General features: G+C 35.1%; 1 protein-coding gene across 1 annotated transcript in view; it reads left to right on the forward strand.

Moving 5' to 3' along the window:
- flnbl (filamin B, like) overlaps nt 1–22,114 on the forward strand; it is a 92,030-nt gene that overhangs the window by 49,598 nt on the left and 20,318 nt on the right. The window contains exons 10-31 of the mRNA XM_067387723.1: nt 3,623–3,759; nt 3,891–4,084; nt 5,051–5,164; nt 5,258–5,401; nt 6,759–6,882; nt 6,961–7,121; nt 7,205–7,295; nt 7,381–7,550; nt 7,663–7,780; nt 8,903–9,159; nt 9,239–9,836; nt 10,261–10,434; nt 10,992–11,154; nt 11,894–12,054; nt 12,865–13,032; nt 13,798–13,921; nt 14,018–14,171; nt 15,034–15,223; nt 16,462–16,709; nt 17,588–17,668; nt 20,210–20,312; nt 21,017–21,157. Of these exons, the coding sequence (XP_067243824.1) occupies nt 3,623–3,759; nt 3,891–4,084; nt 5,051–5,164; nt 5,258–5,401; nt 6,759–6,882; nt 6,961–7,121; nt 7,205–7,295; nt 7,381–7,550; nt 7,663–7,780; nt 8,903–9,159; nt 9,239–9,836; nt 10,261–10,434; nt 10,992–11,154; nt 11,894–12,054; nt 12,865–13,032; nt 13,798–13,921; nt 14,018–14,171; nt 15,034–15,223; nt 16,462–16,709; nt 17,588–17,668; nt 20,210–20,312; nt 21,017–21,157 (3,815 nt within the window). The remainder of the gene's footprint in view (nt 1–3,622; nt 3,760–3,890; nt 4,085–5,050; nt 5,165–5,257; nt 5,402–6,758; nt 6,883–6,960; nt 7,122–7,204; nt 7,296–7,380; nt 7,551–7,662; nt 7,781–8,902; nt 9,160–9,238; nt 9,837–10,260; nt 10,435–10,991; nt 11,155–11,893; nt 12,055–12,864; nt 13,033–13,797; nt 13,922–14,017; nt 14,172–15,033; nt 15,224–16,461; nt 16,710–17,587; nt 17,669–20,209; nt 20,313–21,016; nt 21,158–22,114) is intronic.

Raw genomic sequence — 22,114 nt, forward strand, 5'->3', positions numbered from 1 at the left:
AATCGTGTTGTACAGGTTGAAACGGATCAGCTCCAGATGTGTCTCGTTGCATCAGTGTTATTCAGAGCTGCCAACCGGATAAATCTGATCAGGATTGTTTAGGTATAAAGACAAAGGCGTATATAAACAAATGAGGGTTGGGATAAATGTGTCTGTTTGGTCTAAGTCAGAACAGACCATGTTGTAGATAGTTTGTGCATGTTCTGTGATTTAAATAAAGATTGGATTTATTGTATTCAAATTGTTCCATTTAAGGATCATCAGGGAATGTGTCTGATTGCAAAAGGCTTGTTTGTACATCTGAAAGGGTTTAATGTAGAATATGATGTAAGACTATGATGAAGTATATACTACATGACTGTTCAGTTGAATAGTATTTAATTCGCTGGGTTATGAAAAGTAGTTATAATGTAAGGGCAAAAAGTGTTATTGTTGCCTAAAACTATTAAAACGTTTTTGTTAATTGGAATAAAGCTGAAATAAAGTAATATCTAAATATTAGATGAAAATCTAAAAATGAATTAAAATGATAAATGTTGCCTTCAACTTGTTTTATTTCAGCTAAAGTTAGTACTAAAATTTATGGAAGCTTGTTTCCTCCATCGAGTAAAAAAACAACAAAGGTAATTGTGACACTTTATCTCATAATTCTGCCTTTTTTTCAGAATTGTGAGATAAAACTGGCAGTTGTGCAATTACGAAAATTCTGAGAAGTCGAAATTCAGAGAATTCCAAGAAGTCAAGTAGAATTCAAATGGCAATTCCAACAAGTCGAGTAGAAGTCATGTCGGAATTCTGAGAATTTTGAGAAGTCCTCACAATTCCGAGAAATAGGAGAAGTCAAAGCAGATTCCAAGCAGACAAGTAGAAGTTGCCATTCCGATAATTGACAGAATTCCGAGGAAGTCAGGTCGCCATTCCCAGGAAGTCAGGTCGCCATTCCCAGGAAGTCAGGTCGCCATTCCCAGGAAGTCAGGTCGCCATTCCCAGGAAGTCAGGTCGCCATTCCCAGGAAGTCAGGTCGCCATTCCCAGGAAGTCAGGTCGCCATTCCCAGGAAGTCAGGTCGCCATTCCCAGGAAGTCAGGTCGCCATTCCCAGGATTCCCAGGTCGCCATTCCCAGGATTCCCAGGTCGCCATTCCCAGGATTCCCAGGTCGCCATTCCCAGGATTCCCAGGTCGCCATTCCCAGGTCGCCATTCCCAGGACGCCATTCCCAGGACGCCATTCCCAGGACGCCATTCCCAGGTCGCCATTCCCAGGTCGCCATTCCCAGGTCGCCATTCCCAGGTCGCCATTCCCAGGTCGCCATTCCCAGGTCGCCATTCCCAGGTCGCCATTCCCAGGTCGCCATTCCCAGGTCGCCATTCCCAGGACGCCATTCCCAGGTCGCCATTCCCAGGACGCCATTCCCAGGTCGCCATTCCCAGGACGCCATTCCCAGGTCGCCATTCCCAGGACGCCATTCCCAGGTCGCCATTCCCAGGACGCCATTCCCAGGTCGCCATTCCCAGGACGCCATTCCCAGGTCGCCATTCCCAGGACGCCATTCCCAGGACGCCATTCCCAGGTCGCCATTCCCAGGATTCCCATTCCCAGGATTCCCAGGTCGCCATTCCCATTCCCAGGATTCCCATTCCCAGGATTCCCAGGATTCCCATTCCCAGGATTCCCATTCCCAGGATTCCCAGGTCGCCATTCCCAGGATTCCCAGGAAGTCGAGTGGCAATTACATTTATTTTATTTCCTGGCAGAAATGAGCTTCCATATAAAATTATTAAAACTAAAAAAAAAGAATAAATTAAAGCTAAATAGAAATGTTTATATTGAAATAGATATTTGTATGGTAATTCTTCCATACAAATGTTTATATATTGTTTATATATTAAATTGAATTATATACTCTAATTGAATTGATATATATAAAATCACAGCATGAATAATTTTTATTTTTGTATCTATATGAGGTTTTGTTCATGCTGCCCAACACTAGTCTGATATGTAGGTCGTGTCCACTGCCAGGAAGACTCATTAGTGTGTAACCCTCGGCTCTGGAAGGATTGAAAGACGTCTTGGAAAGCAGCATGACGACATGCTCTCCTGTGTGAGTGTTTGTCAGAGGTCTGGAAACGCAGCGTCACTCTGGACCACCAGGAAACGGCCGTCGCGTGCGTTAATCCGTGTAGATGTTCAATCACATTCATGAGCCAGCTGATGAATGTGGATCATATAGAGTAAACATCTTATTAACAGACTGTGGAATGGAAATGACAGCTGCGTTTTCAGTTGGATTTGTTTTCGCTCAGTGTGAAAACGTGCTCGTTTTTTATAAAGCAGCTGCTGCAGCACTAAAAATGCACCTTTTTAAGATGTTTTTCGCATTTCAAGGTTTTATAAGACACTGCAGTGTGTGGTCTGAGGCGGCGGACCGATATTAACATGCAGACTGACGCTTTCTGGTAATCACATGCATGCCGGAGTGTCGGCCAATCAGATCACTGCGCTGCAGGAGACGAAATGGCTCGACGGCAGGAGACGGGCTCGAATTAACACAATCACCCTACTGTTCACCTGGACCTCAGCATCACACTCAAACACGGAGGGGAAACCGAGCCATGACCCCTATTAAAGTTCAATATTCGCCCTGCTGTGGTTACTTCTATTAAAACAAACTCTTTTTGATGGGAGGTTTCCGGTAACACAGAGTCAGAGCGCAGATTTATGACGTGTGGTCGTATCTGAAATGGGACTTCTCACAAACTAGAGCGGCCGGTGCTGTATGTGCTGCTAAAGCTGTCAGGTTAACACACATTTGTTTACATAAGGTGTTTAGCTTTATGCTTGTTTAACACAAAATGGGCATTTTGGGATTTAAACTGTGCTGATCTTTAATAGTAGTCTTTCAGACCTGATTTCACCTCAAAATAAGAAGAGAACATTAAAAAAAATAAAAAAACATAAACATAAAAAAATGATATTTTGCATAAAGACAATAAAGCTTTTTTAATTGCATTGCATTAATTATTTTTATTTTTTAATATAATTCTTATCTTATTACACATTGCCACAATTGAATAAAATAAAAAAATTGCTATATATATATATATATATATATATATATATATATATATATATATATATATATATATATATATATATATATATATATATATATATATATATATATATATATAATTCTTATCTGATTCTACAAATTGGAAAAAAAAAAAATTATATATATATATAATTTTTTTTTTTTTTTAAAGATTGCATTGCAATAATTATTCTGTTCTGATTATTGTATTTTTTAATTTAAATTCTAAATGTTTATTTAAATTTTTTTTTTTTTTTTTTTTTTTTAATATAGTGCATAGATTGTATTGCCACTATTTAAATATTAATAATTTGCCTCATAAAAGATTTGTATCACAAAGAAAATTTGCGTATTTTTACAAAAATGTCACATTTTCTTCACAATTAAATGCATGAAATCTTAATGATCCTACAATATGCTTATTTTCATTATGCAAAATATAGTTTCTTATTTTTCCCTTTGATTTTGGGTTTAAGTCTTGTCTGGACATGAACTCACTAAACATATATGGCGTTTTCTTGTGTTCAGCCCTTTCGAGGTTCAGGTGAGCAATGAAGCCGGACCCCAGAAGATCCGTGCGTGGGGACCGGGTCTGGAGGGAGGCGTTGTGGGCAAGTCTGCAGACTTTGTGGCTGAATCTATCGGGACTGAAGTCGGAGTGCTCGGTGAGGTTACAGGAGCTTTTTACCACATCAGATCAGCTTAGACATGAGATGCATTTATTACAGTCACATGTAGCTCAAGAGTCCCCAACCTGTTTTTCCAGCCTAGAATCTTAATACTTTCCTTCCTGTAGGCTTCGCCATTGAGGGTCCATCTCAGGCCCGGATCGAGTGTGAAGATCAGAATGACGGGTCGTGTAACGTGAGGTACTGGCCCACTGAATCGGGCGAGTACGCCATCCATGTCATGTGTGATGATGAAGACATTGAAGACAGTCCCTTCATGGCCTACATCGTCCCTGATAACAAAGCCAACAACCCCAACCAGGTAAATGCGTATATAATATAATATAATATAATATAATATAATATAATATAATATAATATAATATAATATAATATAATATAATATAATATAAAATAATATTTTTTTCATATACCAATATTTAAAAACAAATGACATTATTTTCATGACAATTAAGCACATTTTGCACGCTAAATTCTCATTGTTGTCCTGTTTTTATTTTTCTGATGGTTTTTTGGTTATTATTATTATTATTAGTGATTTGTAGTTTTTAATTTAATAAAAAAAAATCTGTGGCAATATGTAGCCTACTTTAATCTATTCAATTTCAATAATATTTTTAAAATTGCATTGCATTAACTATGAAGTTATAATATTCTCAATGGGTCCACATTATTGTAATTTGTGTAAATGTTTAATTTTAATTAAATTTTTTATTGTAATATTTATTTATTTTTAGTTTTTCAGTCTTTATAGATTGCCTCAATCATGTACCAAAAACTAAAATGTATGTATATTTATAAATATATATATATTTATATTTATCATATATATTTATTTTGTAAAACAAAAACATTTAATATAGAAGCCTTTTGTGCTTTATATTTTTAAATAATATAAAAACTTTGCATCATATACCAACATTTAAAAAAGAAATAGGATAGGATTAGCAGGGTGAGCAAAATCACTGTATTTTAAAAATATTTTTTGCTACATAATCAGTTATTCAATCGAATTCAATTGCTTGAATTATCTATAATTTATCTATTGTTTTTTTTCTGTTTTATCTCTTAAGAGAATTAACCATCATTGTTTAAAGTGCAAAAATCCTAATTCAGAAATAAAAAAAATAAAAAAATGCAAAAAAAAGAAAAGTCTACTTAAATCATTGTATTATTACAAATAGTGCAAACAAAAACCAGCAACCACCCAAAATAAAGTATCAAGTGTGACCACTGGGAAAATGTTTTGTTCTGGACTTGTTTATAGGTCAGGGCGTATGGACCGGGACTGGAGAAGTCCGGCTGTATCATAAACAAGCCTGCTGAGTTCACCGTCGAGGCCAAAGACGCCGGAAACGGACCCCTGAAAATCATAGCACAGGTTTGGTCGAGCATCATCAGCTAATAAGTGTGATTCGCTGAATGCGAGTTGAACTTTCACCCATGTTGCATTTGAATTGGTTAATTTTCCCAGGATGCAGATGGCGTCCCCATCGATGTGAAGGTGAAGAGCAAAGGTGATAACGTCTATTCCTGCTCGTACACGCCGACCTCCGCCATCAAGCACACGCTGGCTGTGATCTGGGGAGGGGTCAGTGTGCCCAACAGCCCCTTCAGGGTAAGACCAACAGAGTCAGAGGTCATAACCGCTAACACAAACACAACGGAGACGTCAGCTGTCGGTACTAACACGGTAGAGGAACTTATCATACTAACTAAAGCCGATGCTCTTAACACTTCCACTGCCAAATATAAACCGCTCATCATCATAACCACCTTCATTATGGAGCGTCACTGCTTTTCTGTCAAATAATAATTTCAGCTGTTTGTTTTGGGGTTTTTTTAAGCTTAATGTGGTACATCATTGTTGATCTGGCTTTAGAAAATAAAATGCAAAGATAAATGATTATTAAAAATGTTTACTAGTGCCTAGTAATGATTTTTAATTTGTGATTACATTGCATGTTTCTTAAGATTAGCAGTTTTTGTATTTTAATACTGGCAAACGTATTTTGTTTTGCTATATAATCACATTTTTAATCGGATCAAATTCAATGCCTTTTTAAATCAATGTTTTATCTCATTCTCATTAAGAGAATCATTCATTATTGCTTCATTATTGTTACTACAAAAGCACAAAAATCAGTATATTTGTAACAATAAATGATTTGAAATTACTTTTGATGTCAGAGATATTTTCAGACATAATTTTGCACAGTAGGAAATTGTATAAGATTAAAACAACACTGACTACTTCGATGATTGTAAAGTTGTATTGTGGTGTTTGCAATCCAGAGTTGCTTTTTTCCAGAAGTCAAGAATGAAGATGAAAAATATCAAACGTTATTTAATATATTATAATAACTTATAAAGAACAAAGTATAAAATAAGTTTGACTAAACTAATAATGGTAAATGTTCCGTGCATGCATGAATTGAAGGATTATTCCTGTATAACGTGAACATTTGTTCATATGTCACTCTATAATCGTACAGTCCATTTCCAAAAGCAAACTCACTGCGTAGTTTAAATAATGCAACTTGCTTTTACTTGAATGCTCATGCAAACATGTCATGATGCTGAATGTTAAAGACTCTGGAAAAATGCAGCGCTCAAACTAAGTACTAACATGTTTGTTTACAGAAGGAAAAAGGGACTTTCATAAAGCATTTAAGTGTTTGATTCATGACTGCATTTATGTTTTTAAAATGTCACTTTCAATAAATTCTAATACTTCATATGTTTAAATGTCTGTGTGATTCATGTGAGTTTGAGTTTCGTTTGTATTTTCCCGGTCGTTTTGAATGAAATAACTATTTCAGATACTAACTTTAATAATGCATCACATGTTCAATGACTTGATTTGCATTGCTTTTTCTCTCTCAGAATGTGCAATGGAGATTTTAGCTGTTTTTTCTCATTCCCTAGTAACATTACTTACTGTAATTAACATTCAGGAGACTTTATTCCTGTAGGTGAATGTCGGAAAGGGAAGCCACCCACACAAAGTGAAAGTGTTCGGCCCGGGAGTCGAGAGAACCGGACTGAAAGCTCACGAGCCGACCCACTTTACCGTGGACTGCACAGAAGCTGGAGAAGGTAACGCATGTTTACTGCGTACACACTAAAACCAGTCACGTTTCATGTGTGAATTATACTACACAATGTTTCTTTCAGGTGATGTAAGTGTTGGAATCAAGTGTGACGCTAATGTTATCAGTGATAAGGAAGAGGATGTTGATTTTGACATCATTCCCAATGCCAATGACACCATCACTGTCAAATATGTTCCTCCTGGAGCGGGACGGCTCACAATCAAAATCCTTTTTACTGATCAAGTGAGTTACAACCATAGAGATTAGGAGAAAAAATAATTTTCGAATCCTTGTACAAACATATGGCGTTTTCATAAAAAATTCAGGAAATTCCAGTTAGTCCATTCCGCGTTAAAGTGGATCCCTCACATGACGCCTCCAAAGTGAAAGCAGAGGGACCGGGACTCGCTCGAGCAGGTTTGTCATTGGATTTGTTGATGGACGGTTTGTTCTCATCAAGAATCTGGGTTTAATTGGATGACTCATGTTAATGTCCCATCAGGTGTGGAGAGCGGAAAGCCGACACACTTCACCGTTTACATCAAAGGAGCTGGCAAAGCTCCGCTGAACGTTCAGTTTTCCGGACCTAATAAAGGACAGCCCGTCCAAGACTTTGAGATCATTGACAACTATGACTATTCCCACACTGTCAAGTACACTCCAGTTCAGCAGGTATGGCGAGCCATGGGTTTAAAAGCAGTTTAAGGAGTTTAAATGGGCAAATTGGACATCTTTCAGTGTTTGTCATCTGACATCATCATTCTGGTTTGCTGCACCAATTTAGGGGGAGATGGTGATAACTGTGACCTTTGGTGGTGACCCCATTTCTAAAAGCCCCTTTGCTGTTGGTGTTGCTGCTCCGCTGGACCTTAGCAAGATTCAAGTGGATGACCTGGAAAATCGTATGTCATATACAATACAATGCAATACAATACAATATTTATTTAAGCATTTATTCATTTATTTAGGGCTTCATTTATTTAGGCATTTATTTATTTGAAATTTAATCCAAGATACAAGTGGATGGAATTGAAAATTGAAAGTATATTTATTGTTCTAGTTTATTTATTTTATTTTATTTTATTAATTCACTTCTGTACTTGTTTATTTAAATTAATTTATTTTAATTAATGTTTTAATACAAAATCCAAGTCAAGCCTGGAAAATTATCACATCTAGTATTATTTTTTTTATTTTTATTTCCTTAAATAATTAATTTAATTTAATTTAACTTTGCTTTATTTTATTTAATTACAAAAATCTGTTTAATATTTTCTTATTTAATAGTTAATTCATTAATTAAAATAAATTAATTTAAATAAACTATTAAATAAGAAAATAAATAACAAAGTAAATAAAAAAAAATATTAAACAGATTTTTGTTATTAAATAAAATAAATAATAAATATTAGATATGACAATTTTCCAGGCTTGACTTAGATCTTGTATTAAAACATAATAATTAAATAATTCATTAATTAAAATAAATTAATTTAAATAATTTAATTATTATGATTTAACACAAGATCTAAGTCAAGCCTGGAAAATTGTCATATCTAATATTTATTATTTATTTTATTTATTTTTATTTAATAACAAAAATCTGTTTAATATTTTTAATATATTTTAATATTTATTTTCTTATTTAGTTCTTTACTTGTTTATTTAAATTAATTTGTTTATTTTTAATGAATTAAATTTTTTTTAATACAAGATCATCTTCTAGCCTGAAAAATTGTATGTCTAATTCAAATTATTTATTTATTTATTTATTTTTTATTTAATAACAAAAATCTGTTTCGTGTTTTATGTACTTATTCATTTTCTTATTTACTTCTTTACCTGTTTTTAATTAATTAATTAATTGATTAATTAATTAATTTTAATACAAGATCCAAGTCGAGCCTGGAAAATTGTCATCTAATTGCATTCATTCATTCATTCATTCATTCATTCTAATGAATTAATTTAGTTTGATTTTACTATATTTTAATAACAAAAATCTGTTTAATGTTTTATATCAGGAGTGCAGGTGGATGAGGACCAAGAGTTTGCCATTGGCACAAGTGGAGCAGGTGGACAGGGCAAACTGGAAGTCAAGATCACCAGCCCATCCGGGAAATCCGTGCCCTGCGTAGTGGAACCTGGGAAAGGAGCCAGTTTAGTGAAGTACATCCCCAAAGAGGAGGGTGTTTATGTGGTGGAGGTTGTGTATGATGGCAATCCAGTGCCAGGAAGTCCTTTCACAGTTGAAGCCATGCTGCCTCCTGATCCCAGCAAAGTATGTTGAAACCAAAGCATGACTCAATTTCTTTCAGAAAACAAGAAGTCGTTGTAACAAGGTACTTCTGTCTGTACAGGTCAAGGCGTTTGGTCCAGGATTGAAGGGGGGTCTTGTAGCGAGCCCTGCTGAATTTACCATCGACACCAAGGGCGCAGGCACCGGTGGACTCGGCCTTACCGTCGAGGGTCCAACCGAAGCCAAAATCGAGTGCTCTGACAATGGCGACGGCACCTGCTCTGTATCATACCTCCCCACCGAGCCTGGAGAGTACCTGGTCAACATTCTCTTCGAGGACGTCCATATTCCCGGCTCGCCCTTCCACGCTGACATCCAGTACCCCTTTGATCCCACCAAGGTGGTGGCGTCCGGCTCCGGCCTGAAACGAGGCAAGGTCGGCGAGATCAGCGTGCTGAATGTCGACTGCGCCAAAGCTGGACCCGGACAGTTGACACTGGAGGCCGAGTCTGATTCTGGAGCGAAAGCAAAGACTGAAGTTCTGGACAATAAAGACGGGACCTACACGGTCACCTACATCCCGCTGACTGCGGGCATGTACACGCTACAGCTGAAGTACGGAGGGAAGACGGTTCCCAACTTCCCTGCCAAAGTTAACGTGGATCCAGCTGTTGATACCAGCAAAGTGAAGGTGTTTGGACCAGGAGTCGCAGGAGAAGGTACTGACATCTTAACTGAAAGGGTTTCTCATTGAATATCAAGATAAAATGGGTTACAAAAGCCAATTCATGTTCACTTTTAAGGACAAATGCTTTCTACCAATGGACAAGCTTTTTCCTCTATGATTTATTAAGGCCTTCATGTGTTGTGCTTTAAATGACATAATGATTAAGGCAAAAAAAAAAAATTGTCAATATTGGGGTTTTGGACTATTTTGCTTCCATAATTTGACTAGTTGATGGAAAACATCCAAAATACACATTTTGCATCTGTAGATTTGAAGCTTGCCACCTTCAGTTCAAAAAACGATTTTGCATTTTACTTCAAAAGCAATGCCATTTTTACAAAGGAAATGCATTGTTTTTTTTTAACATTTTCAATGAAGTTAGTCATCTTTGTGTGCTTTTCCTCTCTGGTTTGCAGGAGTTTTCAGAGAAGCCACAACTAACTTCACGGTGGATGCACGAGCTTTGACCAAAACTGGTGGGAAACACATTAAAGCTCAAGTGAAGAACCCATCAGGAGCTTCTACAGACTGTGCCATCAGTGACAACGGCGACGGCACTTACAATGTGGAATACACACCATTTGAGAACGGTACAATGCACAACATCCTACTTAAAATGTTTCTTCCCAACAAACACTGGTTTACATTTCGGCTAATGCTTTTATCCAAAGCGACAAGATGAATGCAAATATGTTTTATCAGTTCATGTGTTCCTTGAGAATCGAAACCACAATTACAAGCTACAGGAATGCTACAGGTTTCATCTTGTACAGTTCATTTTGTGTATTTTGAAGAACAGCAATCCAGAAAATACAGCTAATTTAGGCAGATTTATGAGGTGACAGGCTCATTATGCTCAACGACAGCACAGCAATGATTGATTAAGACAAGACACTACTGGAAAAAAATTGTTTTTTTTCATGCACTTCTCAATTTGGGGGGTTTGGAACAGTTTGCTTCCATATAATGCCTTTTTTCAGACAAGTGGAAAGAAATCATTATTAAATTTTGAACCAATTGAGCCATTTTTCCCCCCAAAACATCACTTGTTGCAACCGCTGAACTTAGTATGAGGACTTGAAAGCATCATAAGCCTCTTTCTTAGAAGCTGAGTGTTAATTTTTTTTCTTTTGTCTACTCAATGTAGGAGTCCACAGTGTGGAGATTCTGTACGACGAGACTCCGGTTCCGAAGAGTCCGTTCCAGGTCGGGGTGGGTGAGGGTTGTGACCCCTCACGTGTGCAGGCCAAGGGCCCGGGTCTAGAAGAAGCGCTGACCGACAAACCCAACAAGTTCTCAATCATCACCAGGTGTCAAAGTCTTACATTTGCTATTTTATAAAACCGTTATAATATTTATCTACACTTAAAAGTTTGGGGTCAGTAAGATACATTTTTTTTTTTTGCATTCAAAAGTGATTTTAAAATGTTACTAAACATTTCTATTTCAAATTAATGCTGTTCGTTTTAAAAATATATTCATCACAAAATGGTTCCATAAAGCAATTAAGCAACAGTTTTCAGGATATGAATCATAAATGTTTCTTAAGCAGTAAATCAGCATATTGGAATGATTTCTGAAGGATCATGTGACACTGAAAACTGGAGTAATGATGATGATAAATTCAGCTTTGATCACAGGAATAAATTATATTTATATATTCACATAGAAAAGTCTTATTGATCAGCCTTATTGAGCCCAAAATTAGAATATATATTTAATTAGAGCATGAGTTTTAAAAGAATAATTTACATAAAATTAAATAATAAAATATTATTTTATTTTGATAGCAGAATAAAAAATTTGTGTACTATTATTTTAATAGCTTAAATTGTGCATGTAATGGCATTTCGCAATGCATTTAATTTCCATTACAATTTGTAATGTTTCACAATTTAACAGTTTTTACTGTATTTTTGATCAGATAAATGCAGACTTGGTGTAAAAGACTTCTTTCAAAAACATTTTAAAAAATCTAGTGCAGATATTGTTCTGTATTCTATCAAGAACATAAAATGACAAGTTTTAACCTCCTTCTGATCTGTACAGAGGAGCTGGTATTGGTGGTTTGGGTATAACTGTAGAAGGCCCATCGGAGTCTAAAATGTCCTGCAAAGATAACAAAGATGGCAGCTGTAATGTGGAATACACCCCGTACGTACCTGGTCTGTATGACGTCAACATCACATATGGAGGACAACACATTCCAGGTACATTATTTCATTCAATTGGCACGTTTGTTTGAAGGACATTGGGCAGGATGTGCAATAGTGTGTTTTTTGTCAATAAAATAAATACAGAAAATTAGGATTTTTATCCGATTAATTGAAAAAAATAATCAGCCAAGTATTCGATTACCAAAATAATTGTTAGTTGCAGCCCTACAGCACTTTAAGTACCGACCTGAAGAAAGCATTACTGGAGCTTTGAGAGATGCACTGTTAACCAGAGTCCCAGTTTCCCCCTGCAAAACTACTTGAACTATCCTGCAAATTTGTTTTCATTAGTATTACACCCGGGAAACAAGATCTCCCATATCTGAGGAGAGCAGGCTACCACATTCTCACTGGTGGACATTATGGGCTTGTGTTTCATTGAAAACATTCACCGTGCCAAGACCACATAGTGCGATTGTCCCACATGGATGCGGCTTTCAGATTGTTTAAATTAAGTGTACAGATCTTGCTAGAGTAATATTTTAGATGATGACAGCGTTGTTGGAAAGTTGAGATTAATCAGACTACAGACTCCAAACTTACTCGGATCTAGAAAGCAACTATATAGCAATTGTGGCAGTCTGTTTCTGCAAACAAAAATATATTAAAATCTTGTTTAAATTAGTTTTATTATTAGAATTGGCTGGAGGCCTTGATTTATTTTGTGTCTTTTCACCTGCTTCCTGTTTCTTATGTGCCTTGGGCACAAGTCTTATCTTATAATGACTCCATCTGAATTGCATTAGCTTGCATGGACACTGGATAGTCAATGTTTGAACCTAAAAGTGTTTGTTTGCATTATAGGGAGCCCGTTCAAAGTGCCCGTAAAGGATGTTGTTGACTCCAGTAAGGTGAAGATTTCTGGACCTGGTGTTGGTTCCGGAGTGCGAGCTAAAATCCCACAGTCCTTCACTGTGGACTGCAGTAAAGCTGGTGTCGCTCCTCTGTCTGTAGCTGTAACGGGACCTAAAGGTAAAAACACGTTCAAATTTTTATTTTATTTTTTTTATTATTATTTTATTTTATCTTTTTTGTTTTTATTTTATTTTTTTATTTTGCTAGAGCAAATATATATAATATTTTTATTTTATAATTTTTTTTGTTTATTTTTTTATTTTATTTTGCTAGAGCAAATATTTTTTTTTTATTTTATACATTTTTTTATTTTTTATTTTGCTAGAGCAAATATTTTATATTATTTTAATTGCATTTTTATTTTATTTTATTTTGCTAGAGCAAATATTTTATTACATTTTTATTATTTTATTTTGCTAGAGCAAATATTTTATTTATTTCATACATATTTTTATTTTATTTTGCTAGAGCAAATGTTTTATTTTAATTGCACTTTTATTTTATTTTGCTAAAGCAAATATTTTATTTTATTTTAATTGCATTTTTATTTTTGCTAGAGCAAATATTTTATTTTGTCATACATTTATTTTTATTTTATTTTATTTTGCTAGAGCAAATGTTTTATTTTAATTGTATTTTCATTTTATTTTGCTAGAGCAAATATTTTATTTTATACATTTTTTTTTTTATTTATTTTGCTAGAGAAATATTTTTTATTTTTTTACTTTTTTTTTTTTTTTTTTTTTTGCTCTGAAAGTCAAAAACATTGCATTATGGGATACAGTATTCAAGTAGGTCATCTGGGTAAAAAAATGACTGTAGTACAGTACTGGTTATACCCCTGAATGTTTTGAATGACTATAATCAAGTTGTTGTTTGCAGGCGTGGCTGAACCAGTAAACGTCACTGACAATGGTGACGGCACACACACGGTGGCTTACACTCCATCTGTTGAGGGCTCGTACTCTGTCGCGGTCAAATACGCAGACCAGGAGATTCCACGCAGGTACTTCTGTTAATTCACTAGCTTGATTCACACATGTTGTGAGCGCTACTGTTATCAAACTGTAGTCATCATCAATCCTCCAAATATCTCTTTCAGTCCGTTCAAACTCCGCGTTCAGCCCACTCATGATGCCAGTAAGGTGCGTGCCAGCGGCCCCGGTCTGACCACGGGTCTCTCTGCCAGCTTTCCAGTAGAGTTCACCATCGATGCCAAGGATGCGGGTGAAGGTCAACTGTCCGTGCAGATTACCGTGAGTACTGACATGTTCAGTCTTGTCTTCCTCTTGTGGTTTTGAAGAAACGGATTAAAGTTTGAATATCACTGACTGATATAAATGTGTTTTTTGAGATTGATTTGAAGTACAGTGTTTTTGATCAGCCAACAGACTGTAAAATCACTTTTGGATTCAGTTTCTGACTTGCAATAGAATGATCCACAAGTATCACATAGTTGCATATTGCAAAAATCATACATCATACTTTCATACATCCATCTAATAGATATTGATACCGTTCTGGTGACTTTGAAAAACCTTATGACAATGAAAATCATAAAAAATATTTGAAATACATATGTATGTAATATATTTTTTTTTATTTTAAATATAGATTTGAAGTAGAATGTTTTCAATCTGCCAGCAGACTTTAAAATCACATTTGGATTCAGTTTCTGACTTTTTTGGAAAAGATGAATAAGGATCCACAAGTAGCACATAGCTGTATATTGCAAAACTTATCTTTCATACATCTTTCTCTTGGATACAGCATGTTGTTTTATCTTTTGAGAAGTTACTGCGGTGATCCAGGATTAGATTTGATTTCTCCATTTGGATGGGAGTTTTGAACTCAAAATACATGCGCCACGACCAATGTGGCAGGCCAACATTGAGATAAATGGATGTCTTATGAAAGCCAAACTGCAGCAGGAAATCCAGTGGGAAATTCAATCTCTTCCTCCTCCGTCTCTTCTTGTTGATGAAGCTCCTCTCTGTGTCTTTTAGTGTTTTTAAACTGCTTCTCAGTTCATCTGAGGACCTCCACATCTCCTGTCACTGTTCCAGGAGGTTTGTGGTGGTCCTGCAGGATTTTTATGTTTTTTTTCCTGTGTTTCAGGATCAGGATGGTAAACCTAAGAAAGCCAACATTCAGGACAACCGGGATGGAACCTACAAGGTGTCTTACGTGCCAGACAAGGTGGGCCGTTACACTATTGTAATCAAGTATGGTGGAGACGAGATCCCAACTTCTCCATATAGAGTGCGAGCGACCACTACAGGAGACGCCAGCAAGTGTACGGTCACAGGTAAGTCTACACTCATTTTGTAGGTTTTTTTGGTTTGTTTGGACACACAGCTAATGTATATTTTGTTTATGTATATATATTATATGTATATATGTATAGATATGTATAAACATATTTAATATATTTTATGCTAATAATTTATTTATATATTTATATAAAATGTATATAATTTATATTACATACATGTATATTTTATAACATAAAATATATATAAATAATATTATATTACATATTTTATTCAAGTATTTATAAACATTTAAGATAATATATTTTTATACTAATTTCATTATTTATATATTATAGTTTTATATACTATTGTTTATAGGCATTTATTTATTATATATTAATATGATATAGTTTTTTTATATAATATTACATTTATTTATTTATATAAATTATATTAATGTTTATAAATATATAAAAATGTAAAAAATATGTGTAATATAGTTAGACTTTATTATATTATTTGTATTTTTCAGATATTTATAAACACATTTAATATATTTTTATATTTATATATATAATATATATAAAATGTGTATAATTTATTACATTTTATATATATATATATAAATATAAATTTTACATCTTTTGTTATAATATTTTACATATTTATATTTTTAGATATTTATAAATTCATGTATATAATATAATATAATATAATATAATATAATATAATATAATATAATATAATATAATATAATATAATATAATATAATATAATATAATATAATATAATATAATATAATATAATATAAAAAAATAAAATAACATTTATTTGTAGTCTGAATAACTATATTAAAAAAAAGTACTTAATCGGATTTAAAAAAAACCAAACAAACATTCAAGCCACATTTGTATGTGGTTTGGATTTGCTTTTTGGAAATGCATTTTAATTTAAACAACACAAAGATCAGGTTTTCCGTCCTCTTTTCACAATGAGCTACTACTATTTGTTGTAGTAGAAAGTCTCTTGCCATTGTTCTGATGCCTGTCGTCGTCGTCATCATCAAGAAATACTAATTTGTGCTGAATATTTCTGATTTATATATTAATGTTTTTGAATCTTGACCAAGCTGTCTGATCAAATGGATCCATTTACACAAAGTAACAGTGCAGATTTTTTGAATAACACAAACTTGGATCGGTGGGACAAGAAAACATGGTCCCCATCAAGAAAAACTAACTTAAATCTATTGAAAGCTTTTATATCAAAACAAATTTTCCGTGATTTCCAGGACCTGGCATTGGGCCGACCATTGGCATTGGAGAGGAAGTTGGATTTGTGGTGAACACTAAAGGAGCCGGGAAGGGGAAGGTATCCTGTATTGTGGTCACTCCTGACGGCACTGAAGTGGAAGCTGATGTAATCGAGAACGAGGACGGGACCTTTGACATCTTCTACACAGCGCCTAAGCCCGGGAACTACGTGATTTACGTGCGGTTTGGAGGGGAGAACATCCCCAGGAGCCCCTTCAAAGTCATGGTGAGAAGCAAATGGTGATAACATCAGCTCTTGCTCTCTTAAGGAGAACCACATTGAAGAGACTTTAGGTTTTTAAGAAGCTGCAATAGATACGGGCCCGTTTTTAAGGTTCAGCGCTGTGTGTCATCATATCCTCATCTGGACTTCATTCTTTCGAGCTTGGAGGGGGGCACCCTGAATTAAGATGTAGTTTCTTTGCATTATCAAGACAAATGATCACACTTATTTCATTAATGTTTTCATATCTTGTGACGTTATGGGTAAGGTTTTGATTTAGGTCTGAGACATACACAAGAACAAAACGCTTCTAGCAACACAAGCTTGATTTCATGCATCTTTGTGTTCCAGAGCGTAATTCATAACACAATGCATTCTCAGAGAGCTGCACTATAAATCTGAGTAAAATATGATCAAATAGTGCTGTTATCAAATTGTAAAGATTCTGTTCACAGTAAATGGTGCTCCAAACGAACTCCATCTATGCAGTTGAGTTTGAGTTTGGGTCGCTTATAACGTGCATTTCGGAATGAAACATGCACAACCCGTTTTCTCAAACTTTTAATGAGAAGTGCTTATAAACTGACTGTTGACAACAAAAAAAGCCCTACGTTCTCAGCATTTGGTGCAAGTTGTACAATAGCAGACATTTGTGTAAACTAATAACTATGTGACGAATCTAGGTTGAACTGTAAACATGTTTATATCTACACTATCTATCTGTTATAATAACACATGGAGTTCTGTTACCACAACAACAACAAGAACAAATGTACAACAGAATTGTACATGTGTGTCTGTGTTTGAATGCTTGCGTTGAGTATTTTTCTTTGTGTTCCTCATGTATCTGAAGTTTCATGTCCATACATATCATTTCCCAGGCAACAGATGAAGTTCCCATGATGCAGCAGCAGTCAGTCCAACAGCAAAAGGCAGCACCAGGCGTCGGCTTCCAGCCCTGGGTACAAAGACACACGTCTCACCCTAGTCTCTCACTGCTGTCTCCGTTCTCCCTCTTCCAGCCTTTGCACTGACCTCCACATATGCCGCCCGGTCACCTCTTTGTGCTTTTTGTTTGTTGGTCCGGGGGTTTCTGTTCAGTTTCTCCGCATTTGACCAACCAAGCATCGTTTTTTTTTTTTTTTTTTTTTTTTGCAGGAAATGGTTGGAATGGCTATTCATGGCTCATCACTCTCTATTTCCTCCTCCTCTCGTTGATTAGTCTTGAACACACTCTGGTTTTCCCACTAGTGCATTTCATTGATGATAGAAGCAGAGGGAAACTCGACGCCTGAGTGTTTAGACTGACATAGTTTTGTTTGGAGTGAACACCAGTTTTAAATTGGTCATTATTCTGACATTAACCTCAGTGCAGAACTGTTATGTGGTCCATGTGCTGCTGCTTTCTGCCCACATAAAGTTTAAGAAATGTCACTTCCAAAACCACAAAGCATATCTGTAATACTCTTAATACTTTTTGATTTGAAATTACACAATACCGTTCAAAGGTTTTGGGGTCGATATTACGCAACACAACTGTTTTCAATATTGATAATGGTAAGAAATGTTTCTTGAGCAGCAAATCAGCATATTAGAATGATTTCTGAAGGATCATGTGACACTGAAGACTGCACTAATGATGCTGAAAATTCAGCTTTGTGTCACAGTAATAAATTACATTGTACAATATATTCAAACAGAAAAGTTATTTTTAAATTGTAATAATATTTCTCAGTTTTTACTGTATTTTTGATCAAATAAATGCAGTGTCTGTGAGCAGATTAGACTTCTTTCAAAAACATAAAAAAATCTTACCATCCCCAAACACGTTAATGGTAGTTTATGTAACACAAAAATTGGGTTAAACAGCATATTTGAATTAGATTGAACTCTGGCATTGCCTTCTAAACTAAGGACACTTAGAGAGCATAATTTAGCTCCTATAGTCCCCTAAAGTGCTGTTAGGTGCTGTAGGTTAGGCAAATTAGGTCTAGTAATAAAATACAGAGATGTCAGACCTATTATTAACTCTGGTTCTGGATAGGTATGATACCATGCTCTAGTAAATCCTATTCCTAACACCGCTATATCTTATGGAAGTATCTATTCAACTTGGCCTCTCAAACTCAATCCTGTACGTCACTGTACACAAATATATCTTGTCAAATTGAAATTATGATCATGTAAATGTTCCGCAGCAACAATATAATCACCATGGGATAAAGGGATACACAATCTAAAAGATTTTGGCATTGCCAGTTTTTCTTTTCTTATTACTTATGTATACACACAACACAACAATTATCAAATTTAAATTTTAACTAATTTAAGTGGATCAAAGGAAAAGGCTGGAGTGAGTCTATCCTTAGGTCCTCTGCAGATCTGGCAGAATAAAGAATTCCTTTTATCAAATTCAAAATCCATGCATCCACCGATGGAGGGAGATTTTTTTTTTTAAGGCTCCTGGCTGGCTCGCCAAATTGTGGTAGAATTTCCCCTATGCACCTTACTCAAGTTAAACTAAGTGTAGCCTCTCCTAATCAACATTTACGAACTCTAGTGCATCTCCTGGCGACAACTTGCTTAGAGTCGGATGACGTCTCGCCCCCTTTAAACACTAACACTTGGGGATTAAGCTCTTTAATGTTAATGTTAAAGGTGACACGATTCATTACATCATTTTCCTCCAGTTTGATTGGTTCTTTATATGTATAATTCTTTGTTATTAGGTAGGAGCAAATCTGGATACCTCTATCTTGAGGTTGGACATAACAAAGCTGGACACCTGTCTAGTTTTATTTCTCCTTTTGTAATTTTCAGACACCGTAATTGTGGCCCAAGTGTTAGAGACATTCAGTATGAAAAGCCAATATAAATGTATCCCCGTAAGGAAAGAAATGTTAGTTATGATTCATTAAAATTAAAGTTAAAATTACAGTTTCTTCCTCACTAGTTTGCTAGGTTCTGATTGGGAGCTTTTGTGTTGTTTGGTATCGATCTGTTAATATTAATGTGTACCTAAACTTAACACACATTTGTAATTGTTCTCATAGTGGTTACCTCATTCCCTTCAGGTGAAATAGGAGTCATTTATCAGTAATGGTGTCATCTATCTGTTCAGGGCTCATATTAGATGTCTCAACATGTTTCGTTCTTTGCACACTATAATTTTTCTTATTTCTGAGAGGTTTACCATGGTTTGGGGTTTTTTCCTTCTATGTCATTCTCTCTTTTCCAGGCTGCTTTGCTTTGTCAGGTGTGCTGGGGGGCCGATCAGTTTTTCACAGTCTCCGTCTTCCACTGTTTCGTGTCTAACACACGTTTGTCTTCTGCTGTGGCTGAATCACTGGGCTGTTAATGTCTTTTCTCGTCCACAGTGCTCTTGCTTTCAGAATGGATTGCACAGACTTGACTAAACGTGGAAATGTTTGACAGGCAGTTATAACGGATGCGTTTGTACTGTCCGTTCTCATTTACTCAGATTTCTACTCACTGCCTCACAGGTTACAGATGGCACGTATATCCCTGCGAACAGTGTGAACGGGACAGGATACAGGCCTTTCGATATGGTGATTCCCTTTACATTTAGGAAGGGGGAAATCACAGGTGAGAGATGTCAAAAGACACACCTTAAAGTTAAATTCAAAACCAATTTGAATACAAATTAGTAACATGTTATTTTGTGCTATTCAATGCAGAGCTTTAAAAAAGGGTCATTTCACCCCAAAAGGAACAAGAAACAAGAAAATTGATCATTTATAATTAGTTTTTTTTTTTTTTTTCCATAATCAGATTGTTTTCATGAAAACTAAGCCACATTTTCCCTTAAATTCTCATTACTGTAATACAAAACAACCCCTCAATGTATTTAATTTATTTGAATCATCATAAATTAAAGGCTGTATAACATTTATTTGATTATTTTATTTTTCATTGTCATGGTTTATTTGTCATTATTTGTAAAAAAAAAAAAAAAAAAATATTCAACTATTTATTTACTTTTATTTTGTTGCCAAAAAATTACGAATGACAGTACATATATTAAAATATAATATTTGTATTTATTTATCAAGATATTACTTATTTTAACATTTATGTTAAACACTTATGTTTTTTTATATTTATATAATTTATATGTATTTTTCTAATTTATTGATTTATTTATATTTTCTTATTGTGGTACTGAGATTTGTTTGAAGTGTTGTCATGAACATGTCACACATAAAGCGTTTCATACAGTAGATTACCTGTGAAACTGCAGTGATATTTGTTCAAAAACCATAATCACACCCTTAATGTTTGTCCTCCAGGTGAGGTTCACATGCCGTCAGGTAAAACCGCCCAGCCTGAGATCATCGACAACAAAGACGGAACGGTCACGGTGAAGTACTCGCCCACAGAGGCTGGACTTCACGAAATGCACATTAAATACAACGGGTCACACATCCCAGGTCAGAGTCCAGGACTGCACAATACACAATCAAATCTGTTTAATAAAGCACACACACATTTGCTCTCCTTCACATCATTAGGAACCATTAATGTTGTTAGCTTCTTTTGAAGTGTGCTTGCTGCAATTTTCCATATAATGAAAGCATATGGTGACTTTTTGTTGTATGAAAATGTGCTTGAACGTTCTGCTAATCATCTTGTTTTGTGCATATGGATATAAGTTATTCATATGGGTTCAGAAAGACATGATTTAAAGACAGGATTTAAATTTTTTTGTGAACTAACTCTTTAATACTGCCTACTGGAACAAGGTACACAAGCGTGCATGAGTGAGTCATCTCATCTCTGTGATGAATGTGCTGTCAGGATTGGTTTTAAGGTCCCAGAGCTGCATGGGAGCGTTTGGGTGAAGGTTGAGAAGGCTTCACCTTTTGAATAGACTTAAGTTGACTGATGGCAGACACAAAAAATTAGTTGTGCTGATTTATTTAGTTTGGTGAAAGATCTCATGGATGACATCATCTGTGAGGAATCTGTGTTTGGAGCTGCTGTGTTGGGTACACATCCTCATGTAGGTGCTTGTTTTATGGCCGGAGTTTCATGTTTTCCAGTTGCTGGTGCAGTGCCATCAGAAACCTCATTAAATATCACACGAATGTGATATATGGAGAAACAACCCCATCGGTTGAGGCTCGACTAAGGCAGGAAGAACGTGTTATAGAGTTGAATTATTCTGTTAGGAGTGTCCACAGCTCCGTGAGGAAATCCTGCTGGCATTTAACAATGAGCTTGTATAAACGTATTGTTTTGAAATTATTTTTATTAATACTGCTAGATTTTTATTTTTTATTTATTTATTTTTATATATATATTTTTTTTATTTCATTTTAAAAATTATTTAAAATATATTATTTTTTTTGCATATATATTTTAAATAATGTTTAAAATGAAATAAA

The sequence above is a fragment of the Chanodichthys erythropterus genome, chromosome 6 (genome assembly GCF_024489055.1).
Source record: "Chanodichthys erythropterus isolate Z2021 chromosome 6, ASM2448905v1, whole genome shotgun sequence".
NCBI classification, from domain to species: domain Eukaryota; kingdom Metazoa; phylum Chordata; class Actinopteri; order Cypriniformes; family Xenocyprididae; genus Chanodichthys; species Chanodichthys erythropterus.